This window comes from Ochotona curzoniae, unplaced genomic scaffold, assembly GCF_017591425.1.
Source record: "Ochotona curzoniae isolate NIBS_2020 unplaced genomic scaffold, NIBS_Ocur_1.0 contig_2404, whole genome shotgun sequence".
NCBI lineage: Eukaryota > Metazoa > Chordata > Mammalia > Lagomorpha > Ochotonidae > Ochotona > Ochotona curzoniae.
The window spans coordinates 12,581,849-12,592,965 of NW_024465451.1; the positions used below are offsets into that span (position 1 = coordinate 12,581,849).

At 57.3% G+C, this 11,117-nt stretch overlaps 2 protein-coding genes across 4 annotated transcripts; one reads left to right on the forward strand and one right to left on the reverse strand.

Annotated features, from left to right (window-relative positions):
• Window positions 1–1,875: 1,875 nt before the first annotated feature.
• Window positions 1,876–5,555, forward strand: CDC20 (cell division cycle 20). Of its 2 annotated transcripts, XM_040974484.1 has the most exons (11): window positions 1,938–2,162; window positions 2,253–2,294; window positions 2,364–2,401; window positions 2,518–2,614; window positions 2,775–2,903; window positions 2,996–3,192; window positions 3,273–3,367; window positions 3,630–3,858; window positions 4,009–4,134; window positions 4,907–5,024; window positions 5,306–5,555. In XM_040974484.1, exons 1-11 carry the CDS (start codon window positions 1,982–1,984, stop codon window positions 5,482–5,484), a joined length of 1,431 nt encoding a protein of 476 aa, XP_040830418.1. In that variant the 5' UTR covers window positions 1,938–1,981; the 3' UTR covers window positions 5,485–5,555. The 2 variants fall into 2 exon arrangements, with proteins under 2 accessions (XP_040830417.1, XP_040830418.1); XM_040974483.1 differs by having other exon boundaries at window positions 1,876–2,162; window positions 2,253–2,401.
• Window positions 5,556–5,673: 118 nt separating this feature from the next.
• On the reverse strand, window positions 5,674–10,567 carry ELOVL1 (ELOVL fatty acid elongase 1). 2 transcript variants are annotated; one of them, XM_040974329.1, is made up of 8 exons: window positions 10,360–10,561; window positions 7,751–7,810; window positions 7,391–7,581; window positions 7,156–7,236; window positions 6,958–7,014; window positions 6,767–6,872; window positions 6,547–6,683; window positions 5,674–6,379 (listed from the first exon to the last, which is right to left on the reverse strand). In XM_040974329.1, the coding sequence occupies exons 1-8, from the start codon at window positions 10,448–10,450 to the stop codon at window positions 6,158–6,160; spliced, it is 945 nt and encodes a 314-aa protein (XP_040830263.1). In that variant the 5' UTR covers window positions 10,451–10,561; the 3' UTR covers window positions 5,674–6,157. The 2 variants fall into 2 exon arrangements, with proteins under 2 accessions (XP_040830263.1, XP_040830264.1); XM_040974330.1 differs by lacking the exon at window positions 7,156–7,236 and having other exon boundaries at window positions 10,360–10,567.
• Window positions 10,568–11,117: the final 550 nt, after the last annotated feature.

Genomic DNA, 11,117 nt, shown 5'->3' on the forward strand with positions numbered 1-11,117 from the left:
GGACCTGGATATGAAGTGGAGCAGCCAGGATTCAACCGGTGCCCACACGGAATGCTGGTGTCACAGTGGTGCCAGCCCCTCTTTTATCTTTACATGTACAACGAGCCCTTATTCTTCCCTATAATACCTGAAGTCTGGGAGTTGTAAATGGCAGCTATCCCCCACGATTTATTTTGTTCAGGGCCCTTCCCTACTGCTTCTACAATGCAATACCTTGCACATGAAGTCCAAATTCTTTAACATTTAAGCCTAGCCGCCCCCATCCTAGAGGACCTTCTGTTTTCTGGGGCTCAGGGGTCCTCACTTCCCACCCCAAGACATCAACTCATCATTATCTAAATTACGAATAATTGAGTCAAGAATGCTAACCCCAAGTATGGGCTAAGAGTCCCACAATTTCTCTGTCATTACCAAGGTACATGTCAGGGTAATGATTGAAGTTGATTTTTCTTGGGATCAGCACATTGCTACGATCCATCGGCATAGTCAGATTGAATCCTGTCTCCTCATTTATTTAGTGGCTGTGTGTCTTTGAACAAGTTTCTCATCCTATTCTGATGCAGCTTGTTTTCCTGTCAAATGATGGTAGAGCACCTGATGGGATTAAGGGCTGGACTCAATAACATGAGCAAACCGATTTCACACGGTAGTTAGCAGGTGGTATGTAAACCCATCACTGTTTCCATCATGGCTGGCTCAGCTGTTCACAGTCCCACAATCCATTCAAGTCATCATTCTCTCATGGGATTGAAGGGATTCTGGACAATTTCTTCCTATGACCTCAAACTAATCCCTCCCTGGGCCAAGGTTTCTCTGCCTGTAAAAATACAGGTATCGGGGCCCAGCACAGTGGCCTTAACAGCTAAAGTCCTTGCCTTAAACACGCCGGAATACCATACGGGCATCGGTTCTATTCCCAGTGGTCCCAATTCCCATCCAGCTCCCTGCTTGTGGCCTGGGAAAGCAGTGGAGGACGGCCCAAGGCCTTGGGACCCTGTACCTGCATGGGAGACCCGGAGGGACCTCCAGGCTCCTGGCTTCAGATCAGTGCACCTCCAGCCGTTGGGGTCACTTGGGGAGTGAATCATCAGAAGGAAGATCTTCCTGTCTGTCTCTCCTCCACCCTATGTATCTAACTTTCCCAATAAAAAATAAGTAAATCTTATTTTTAAGGGTGCAGCTGTCCCTAGGGAGGGCGCCATAACGGATTCCTGACAGCGCTGAAGCCTCCTGAGGGTAACAGACAACGCCCATAAGTTAGTCTGATTTAACCTTCCAAGTAAATGGGCAGGTTTGAATCCTGACCCCGGTTCTTGACCTAAAGGAACTCACTTCTCTTCCAGAGAAGTGAAACAGCCAGAGCAACACGGCACGCCTGCCTTTCCAGCAGGGCTCCTAGCCGGTAGCCGGCTGCCTCCCGCGCCCCACCCTTCCCCCACCCCTCCGCCTGAGCCTCCCGAAGGGCGGCGGTGAGGACTCGCCCAGTTGCTAATGGAAGCGAGTCGGGAACGCCACGCCTCTGGGATGGGATTTAAACGACCATCTCCCACCCTTAGAATCAATCACCCTCCTCAGCTACACACTCTCGTGAGACCGGTGACGTGTCCCGGAAGGCCCGCCCCCTGTGCCGCAACCACCAATGGGCGAGGGGGACGGTTGCGACGGTTGGGTTTTAAAGGAGCCAATGAGCGCTCAGAGCGGAGAGTTTAAGAAGCGTAGCCCAGGCGTGCAGGAGCCGGTCTGAGATTGGAATCTGTTCCCGGCTCACGGTGAGACACCCACTGGGATAACCTGGTAGGGGGTGAGGGGTGGCGGCCCGGGCAGTCCACAGGCCGCGGGTAACTGCCGTGGACCCGGGCCCTGATGGCCGGCCGGGAACGAGGGAGCTCCGCATCATCTCTGGAGCACGGTCGGTCGTTTCTTTCCCCTTAGGCTAGGCTGGTTCCAACTCCGAGGACCCCCTGCCCCTCGCGGCGCTGCTATGTCGCAGTTCGTGTTCGAGAGTGACCTACACTCGCTGCTGCAGCTGGACGCACCCATCCCCAATGCACCCCCTGCGCGCTGGCAACGCAAGGCGAAGGAAACGGCGAGACCGACCCCATCACCCATGCGGGCCGTCAACCGATCCCACAGTGCCGGTCGCACCCCGGGTCGCACTCCTGGTCAGTGGGGCGGGGCGGACCCCGGGAGGGCCTTGGGGTTGATTCTGAGCAATCTGGGCAGATGCTCTGGCTTCTCTGTCCCCGCCTCAGGGAAGTCTAATTCCAAGGCGCAGACCACCCCTAGCAAACCGGGCGGTGACCGCTATATCCCCCAGCGCAGTGCCTCCCAGATGGAGGTGGCCAGCTTCCTCCTGAGCAAAGAGAATCAGCCTGAGAACAGCCAGACACCCACCAAGAAGGTATGCATCCGGCAGGGGGCTGGGGACAATCACCTCTGCCCCTCACACACACACACCTGCCCGTGTGCTTGGGGTGGTAACCATTGTGCCTCCCCCGCCACCCCCATGCCCACCAGGAGCATCAGAAGGCCTGGGCTCTGAACCTGAACGGTTTTGATGTGGAGGAAGCCAAGATCCTTCGGCTCAGTGGCAAACCACAGAATGCCCCGGAAGGTGAGACCCGCTGTCGTTGGTCCTTGGAGGGAGGTGTCAAGCCCATGGCCAGGATCATGGAAGGGGTGTGGGCGCCATGCCTGCCTACTCCAACCAGCCTGGGCTGAGGGCCTGGGAGGTATCACTTGCTCCAGCGTCTATACCTATTCGGTTGCCACAGGTTACCAGAACAGACTGAAAGTGCTGTACAGCCAGAAGGCCACGCCTGGCTCTAGCCGGAAGACCTGCCGCTACATTCCTTCCCTACCAGACCGAATCCTGGATGCCCCCGAAATCCGGAATGACTACTGTAAGTGCAGCCTCACCCTTGCCCCATGCATGGAGAAAGGGGGCCAGGCAAGCTCAGCAAGCTCATGCTCTTTCCCCTGTGCCTCTTGGCAGACCTGAATCTGATTGACTGGAGCTCAGGGAATGTCCTGGCGGTAGCCCTGGACAACAGCGTTTACTTGTGGAGTGCAAGCTCTGGTGATATCCTGCAACTGTTGCAAATGGAACAGCCTGGGGACTACGTGTCCTCTGTGGCCTGGATCAAGGAAGGCAACTACCTGGCTGTGGGCACCAGCAGTGCGGAGGTGCAGGTGAGGCTGGGGGCCCGCGCCGGCTGTCTAGGTGCCTGGGATGCACCCGGCTCCGTCTCTAACCCTCACGGTCTCTCCAGCTCTGGGATGTGCAGCAGCAGAAGCGGCTCCGCAACATGACTAGTCACTCTTCCCGAGTGGGCGCCTTGAGTTGGAACAGCTATATCCTCTCCAGGTAAGTGGGCTTTTTTAAAAAATTTTTCTTTTTTGGGGGGGTGGGCTTTTTCAATAGTTTATAGAAGAGTGAATTCAAAGATTGAAGTTAATTGAGTGTCCTCCCCATCCCCACTTCCATTTGAAATCCATATCCAGTGTTTGATAATATGCATTTTCCTTGGAATATTTGAACACCCCACGTACATCCCTGAAGAGAAGCAGCTCTGGCTGCCTTGCCTTTTGATAATGCCATGTTCCTGATTCCCTCCTTCCTCCCCTAGTGGCTCACGCTCCGGCCACATACACCACCACGATGTTCGGGTAGCAGATCACCACGTGGCCACACTGAGTGGTCACAGCCAGGAAGTGTGTGGGCTGCGCTGGGCCCCAGATGGACGACACTTGGCTAGTGGTGGCAACGATAACGTGGTGAACGTGTGGCCCAGTGCCCCTGGAGAGGCTGGCTGGGCTCCCCTGCAGACATTCACTCAGCATCAAGGGGCTGTCAAGGTGAGAGCTGGGGCTCTGGTTTGAGACCTGGGGCATGTGATGGTGCGGAGAGCGGATGACTGGCTGGGCCAGGGTCCACAGGGACCACTCTGGTTCATTGTCATCGTGCCAAGCTCTAGTACTTGCTGACCCCAGCTTTATCCTACCTAGGCTGTAGCTTGGTGTCCCTGGCAATCCAATATCCTGGCAACAGGAGGGGGCACCAGTGATCGACACATTCGCATCTGGAACGTGTGCTCAGGGGCCTGTCTGAATGCTGTGGATGCCCATTCCCAGGTAATCTTCCTGCCTCTGCTCTCTGTGTGTCCCCTTGAGGGCAGCTCTGGACTTCGTGGCTCTCAAACTTCATTTCCTTCCAGTTCATGGTGTATCTCCAACCCTGAGTCCCGAAGGTCCCACATCACCTGTCTGTCCCAAATTATACTAGTCACTTCCCCTTGCCTCCCAAAGCATGTTTCTCTTCCTCTTTCATTGCTTTGTAATGGAAAGGCAAACTCAGGAATCTAGAGCTTCCTAGCATCTTCCTCACCACCAGACTTTATTGCTCAGTTTTACCTTGGAATATCATTTCCATCACCCTCGCTCCAGCTGTGGCCCCGTAAGAGCTGCTTCCTCCCTGGTAGCCAGTCAACACTCCTCCAGTGCATCTGCACCGTTGTCTGTTACTCTCCTGAAACCTGTAATGGCTCCCCATCATCCACATCATTAGAAGGCTGGCGGCCTTCCCTGCCCCCACTCGGCTTTCCTCTGCTTGCCCGCCTCCAGAGAGAGCACGCTCTGGACCTGGGCTCGAGGAACAGCTGGCCCACATCTAAACTCTGGCTCTGTTTCCTGCAAACTTCACTTGCTTGTGCCCTGAGGTAGCTTGTTGAACTTCCTTCTGATCGATTCCTCATCTGTAAAATGAAGACTGATCCTCTCCAAGGACTGCCATCATTCAAGTCTAGTGTGTGGCACCTGGCAGGGTGCCCAACACTTTAATGGATTGTGTTCTCATTTGAGTAGCCTTGGCAGAAGATGTCATGCCCATGCCGTCCCCTCTCCACAGGTGTGCTCCATCCTCTGGTCTTCCCACTACAAGGAGCTCATCTCCGGCCACGGCTTTGCCCAGAACCAGCTGGTTATTTGGAAGTACCCAACCATGGCCAAGGTGGCTGAGCTCAAAGGTAGGTGGCTCAATCAAAGGCAGGCCACATACTGAGGGACTACATTTTTTTGTGTCCAAGAGGCAAAATCAGACAAATCAGGTTCATGGCTGCCAGGGGCTGGAGAGCAGGGGTAACGGGGAGTGATGGAAATATTCTGGAATTAGGAAATTGTGAAGAACCACTTAACTGTACACTTTATAGACTTCCAAAGGATACTTTTATGGCATATGAATTCATTGTCATCTAAATTGGAATGCTCTGGATGTGACATTCACATGCATTTTCCTCATTTGCCACAGGTCACACAGCCCGCGTCCTGAGTCTGACCATGAGCCCGGATGGGGCCACAGTGGCATCAGCAGCAGCAGATGAGACTCTGCGGCTGTGGCGCTGCTTTGAGTTGGACCCTGCACGGCGGCGGGAGCGGGAAAAAGCCAGCGCGTCGAAAAGCAGCCTCATCCACCAAGGCATTCGTTAAAGCCCCACTCAGCACCTGTTTTTTGTTTTTGTTTTTTTTTTTTACTTTTTTAATAAAGTCATGTCTTCCTTTCTTCTCGTATGCTTTCTTTCCTAGCAGCTGTCTCGGGGTGGACAGGGGAGCCTTGACCTGTCTCCGGGCCGCGTACCCCACCTCCATCACACATGCACACACAGCCTTAGTGGTTTCTTTCCTCTGTCACTTTTAATTAAGACACTAGTGAGTAAGCAGCCTCCCCGGGCTGCCTGCCCAGGCCCCCCGTTCACCATGACCTTTGGCCAGAAGCTCCTGCTTCAGTGTGGAGTGGAGGAGGGAGCCTGGGGTCCACAGCGACAGATTATTGCTGACCTCTTCAGTGTGAGGAAAAAGGCCACCAGGCCCTGGTGAGGGCCAGCCCTGAGTGCTCCTCTCCCACATTTAAGGCAGGGAGGTAAGTGTCCAGCCCTTTGAGCTCCCCGGCTCTGGTGTGGCAGAGGGCAATGCCACCTTCCTGGAGCTGGCCTGGAGGAGTGGGTGAGGATTGGAGACAGTGGTCCCTGCAGACCAGCTGTGGGGAGGGGCGGGGCAGTCCCCTGCTCAGTCCTGTTCAGACGTAGGTGGGAAGGTCACTGTCAGTGCTGCCCAAGGTGCAGTCCGGAGGCACTTTGGTGGGCGCCTATCTAGGCCATGTTTCTCAATTGGCCTTGACCTTGGCAATAGCTGGAGCTCCGTTCTGCTGAAGTGCACGGGGCAGCCGCTTGCCCTTGGTGTAAGACTGATACCAAAAGTTGGAAAAGAGCACGAAGAAGATGGTGCCATACATCCAGATGAGGTGGATGATGATTGGGTACTGGTAGTTGCAGCTGGGCATGAAGTAGTACTGGGAGATATGCAGTGAGACCAGGACAAACTGGATCTAGGAGAAAATAAGGGCAGAGGACACTGAGGGGACTGGAGGGAAAGGGGGCGGAGGAGACAAACACTGAGTGGGGAGGGATGGGATCAAAGGTGAGAGACTGTCGTTGGAGAAACACAGGAACCAGACTAGCGGCTGGGAGGGGTGCTACAGTCCAGGTTTCTTACCAGCTGAATGGCTGTCATATGCTTTTTCCACCAAAGGTAGGGCTGAGCCACAGGGCCGAGGGCGGACAATCCGTAGTACAGGTACATGACGACGTGCACGGAGGAATTGATCATAGCATGGAAAGAGCCCATCCCTCCTGCGAGTGGATGACAGGAAGGGTCTTGAGCATGCAACCTCAGCTGCCCTTGCCCACCCCCTCTTCCCCTCTTGACCACTCACCTGGGGCCACCTTCACCCCCCACCACCAGCTCCAGGGCAGCACGGAGTGATGGAAAACATGGAGGAAGGTCACCTGCCCGTCCTTCTTCCGGAGGATGAAGATCACCTGGGAGAATGGGGAAACATGAATATCAGAGCGAGGGCCTCTCTCTGCCCACGTGCCCCTACTGTGCTCACATCTAACTACTCACCGTGTCTATCAGCTCAATGAACTTGGAGAAGAGGAAAAGCCAGGCCACTCGAACCATCTGCAAGAAGTCAGGGCAGCCTTAGGATCCCCCCACACGTCTCTGAGACTTCTCCTAGTCTGAGCCAGGAGCTCCCATCCCACCCAAACTTTCCCTCCACACCCTGGGGCTGCTTACAATCTAGTCTCAACCTTTACTTACCCTAAGCGCCTCAGGACTGTTAGAATAGTCCACAGGGTCACAGCGCCAGGTGTAGGTACTCAGCCAGCCAGACATTAGGAACTAGGAAAGCATGTAGATTAGACCCACAGGGAGTCCCTCTTCCAGAGATGCCCTCCCCTCTCCAGCTGATGGACAGCTATAAGCCTTTTTGGCCTTCACAGCCCACGCCTTGATCCTGCTGGTGGGAACTGCCACCTCTGGGTCCCAGGCCCACCTCGTAGACGATGTAGAGGGAGAGAGCCACCAGGGAGAAGTTGTAGACAATCATGAAGCCACGCAACTGGAAGGGCTTGCGATTGGCCATGATACGAGGCCCAAGGGAAAGGACGAAGTACACGTAGGTAAGGAGAATGGAGGTCATCAGCACGGGGGACCCCATCAGAGGGTAACCCTGCATCCGGGGATCTGTGAAGAAGGGCCGAAAGAGACAGGAAGGGTCACTGGGTCCAAAGACTCAACGCGAGATCAGCTCACAAAGGGTCAATTGATTCATAGGATCTGTGCACCAGGAGGCAGCCCGTGACCAGGGGTCTGAGGGCAGGAGGGAGGAGAGAGCTGGGGGACAGCATCTTACCTGCGTTCTTCATCATCTCTTGGTACAAGTTCGTAAGAGCCTCCATCCTGGCTAAGGACTCTGGGGAGATGCGGAGGGTGGACGTCAGACAAGGCCTATGGCACACACATCCCTGTCCCACTCCTGACCCTCCGAGACAAGACCCAGATGCAGACAGGTCATCTGCTGACACCTCACGGCTACAAGGACAGAGCAAGAGGCAGGCACGGCTGGGGGCAGAGGTAGGAGGCAGCAGGAGGGCCTGGTGGGGCACCTGCTGTGAGCACCTCAACCTGCCGGAGGACTGGTCCTTCCTCTCCACACCTCAGCCTCTCCTCCTCCTCTCCAGAGTCTTAGCTCCTGCCTCCCCCTCTTTCACCACAAGAGAACTCTCTTCCTGGAATTTCACCTCCAGCCAAGAGCTCTTCGCCAAAACGATAGCCTCCTCTCCCTTCCCAGCCCAAGTCTCTCATAGCCACCCCAGCCCCCAGCATTTTTCTTCCTCCAGGAATTCCCTCCTTCACTTTCTCCCCTCTGCTTCCTTCCTGACAGTCCCAGCTCCCCAAGTTTCCTCCGCATGCCGCTTGCCTGCCTGCCTGCCTGCCGGGACTCTCATCTCCCAGGTCCCTCCTGCCCCTTCCAGAACCTTCTAGGCCTTTGATTCCTCCTCTCCCAGGGCCTCTTCCTCCACCCTCCCCTAGCAGGCGAGCGCTCACCTCCAGCCTTTCCTCTCCTCCTCTCCAGGACTCTTGGTCACACAGCCCTTCCTCTCCTAGAGCTCTCCTCTTTGAGACTCCTGCCCCGGCGGCTCCACCTGTCTGACTAGATCTGGCAGCAGCCCCGCCCTCTGCCCGCCCCCGCCGTGTTGGGCATGGGGTGGAGGGTGGGTCCAGGCCACAGGTCAGTGCCTGGGGAGCACGACCCACCAGGATTGGGAAAGCCAAGTAAAGCCCCAGACTCACCAACCACCCACCCACTGTGGACCAGAACTAAAAGGACAGAAGTCCTGAGCACTTCGGAAATCCCCTCTGGTCCCAGCCCAGATCCCAATCCTAGCCCCAGCTTCGGCCCCAGGAATTGCTGAAAATCCACTCCCTGTATCCTCCCCTGAAACAGTCATAAATTCTTAGTTTGCCCTACTTCCGAACTGGGTATAAGCACCCTTCCCTGCAGGGAAGGGCAGGGAAGCCAGTGGCATGTGAGGAGGTGGGGGGGTGGGGGAGGTCTCAGGAATCCTCCCCTCCCTCAGGGAGGGGTCCTGATAGGCTAGGCCCCTTCCCCCTCAGAGCCTAAGGAATGTCGGGGGAGGGCTCAGGGACACAAAAGCCTCAGCCCAGACCCAGGAGAGCCTGGGATTTGAGACAGTCACACAGGGATAAGGCCTTCCTTTGGAGAACGGCAACAGTGGCAGCAACAGGTGTGCCTGTCTGCCTCCATCCTGGCACCAATCTGGGCAAGTGCCAAATGAAGAAACCAACCTCTGACACCTCCCACCAGAGGCGCTACCCCCCCCACACACACACCCCTCCAAGGGGCCCTCCCCACATGACCCTGCTGGCCCACGTTCCTTCAGACGCACCAGGGCCAGGCCCCAAGAGTTGCAATCCACATGCACACCCTACACTCACACCTGCCAGTCACCGGCCCTCCTCTCCCCACCACCTCCGTGATGAACACCCACACGGAGGGCTGGCACACAAGCACACAGAGCTCACACACCGCCTGCTGGCAGGCCACAGACAGCAAGCTGCCAAGAGCTCAGGGCAATGCAGCCAGAGAGAAGGCACAGCCTTGGCCAGCCCATGGGGACCGGCCTCCATAGATAACGACCAACGAGGGGCCTCATGCCCGCTCTGCACATGCTCGCTCCTACTCAGTACTCTGTACTTGCCCTTCAGGCCCTGGCGTTACCATGTGCAAGGGCACATGCTCCCAAGTACAGGTCCACGCCCGCTGCAGGTGACACACATTGTTGTACTCACACGTGTGAGCCACTGGAAGGTGAGGGAACACCCGGTCACCCTCCCCGTACGCACCTGCCCTGGGTCACGCACGGATCTCTGTTAGCCCTTGCCAGTCCTCACTCCCTGCCCAGGCCAGCCGAGGCAGCACCACAGCAGGGCCTGCCAGCTTGGGGCATGTGCTCTAACACAAGTTCCTCTCTGACACATGTGAGTTGGCCAGCTGGTTATCTCTCCCGCCGCCTCCTAGGTGCACCCACGACCACACACACACACCAACATACAGGCACCCCGCAGATCCAGAGCATGGGGAAATCTGGGTGTGTCCCCTTAGGGGAACTCAGCCTGCTCCTGCCTTCCTTTAAGATGGATGGAAGGGAAAGCCAGACCAGAGAAGGAGACGGAGTAAGGAGAGCGAAAGGGGAGGGAAGGGAGCAAACCCAGGAGGTGGTGGAGGGAGGCCTAGGTGTAAGCAGACAGGGGGGTTCCGGGGGAAGGAAGGTGCTGGTGAGGCCCGGCCCCAGGGAGCTGGGACCTCCCACCCACTCGCCCCAGGAACAGCCTCGCCCACAGCCTGGGCAGGGCAGGGCAGAGCAGGGCTGGGCTGGGCCAGGATAGCCAGGCAGGGGGGCGCCGGCACATGGAGAGCCCTGGCAGGTCCAGACTCACCAGTAGGGGCCAGGCGGGCAGCGATGGAGGGCTCGGAGGGAGCAGGACCAGAGAGGAGTCCCCAGGGCCAGCCTGCCTGCCACTTCCTCATCTGCTGGGCCGACTTTCTGTCACCAGCGGGGGAGGGGCGGGCCGGGCGGGGGGCGCTTGCTGATTGGGCGGCCAGCCGAGGCAGGAGGGGCCGTCCAGCGCCGGCTCGGCCGGAGGGGCGGGGGCAGGGGCGGGCCGCCAGATCCCGGGGCAGGAAGCACACCCAGCCCGGCTCCCCACCCCTTCCCTCCCAATCTCTCAGCCCGCCTGGGTCGGTGGCTGCGGCCTGGCTCGCCACCGGAGCACACCGCCTTCTCCTGACGTCCAGTCTCCGATGGCCCCACTGTCGGCCACTCATCTGTTTACGACAGCTTGGGAGTTTGGGGAAAGTTCCAGGGCTCGGCCCTGGGCGGTGGGCCCTCTTTCCATCGCGGAGTGAGCCCGGGACCGGTTGGCGGGAGGCAGGCTCTGTGTGTGTGTGCTTTAGAGGGGCCCACCTGGGGTGGCTGGGAGGTCCTAGCGGGAGGACTTTCTCCCGCTGGCCGTGGAAGCCTTCTCTAGGAGCCCATAAACTTGAATGAGCCCTAGCATTAGGAGATGCAGGAGGATTTCCTGAAACGGAGGTGGGAGAAACCAAGTGGCCCCGGGCGAGAACAGTGATTCACTGGCCTGCCAGGCGGTGAAAGGGGAAGCCTGGAACTCAAGCTGGTTGTGGCTGGTCCTGAGGG

What these genes read in the sequence shown, in the direction of transcription:
- ELOVL1 (XM_040974329.1), bottom strand. Translation starts at nt 10,450, where the DNA reads ATGAGGAAGTGGCAGGCAGGCTGGCCCTGGGGACTCCTCTCTGGTCCT. An exon ending in TCATTGAGCTGATAGACACG is followed by an intron (nt 6,873 to 6,957) that starts GTGAGTAGTTAG and finishes CCATTCTCCCAG; the next exon opens with GTGATCTTCATCCTCCGGAA. An exon ending in GGGGGTGAAGGTGGCCCCAG is followed by an intron (nt 6,684 to 6,766) that starts GTGAGTGGTCAA and finishes ATCCACTCGCAG; the next exon opens with GAGGGATGGGCTCTTTCCAT.
- CDC20 (XM_040974483.1), top strand. Translation starts at nt 1,982, where the DNA reads ATGTCGCAGTTCGTGTTCGAGAGTGACCTACACTCGCTGCTGCAGCTG. An exon ending in CACCCCGGGTCGCACTCCTG is followed by an intron (nt 2,163 to 2,252) that starts GTCAGTGGGGCG and finishes TCCCCGCCTCAG; the next exon opens with GGAAGTCTAATTCCAAGGCG. An exon ending in CCAGCAGTGCGGAGGTGCAG is followed by an intron (nt 3,193 to 3,272) that starts GTGAGGCTGGGG and finishes CGGTCTCTCCAG; the next exon opens with CTCTGGGATGTGCAGCAGCA.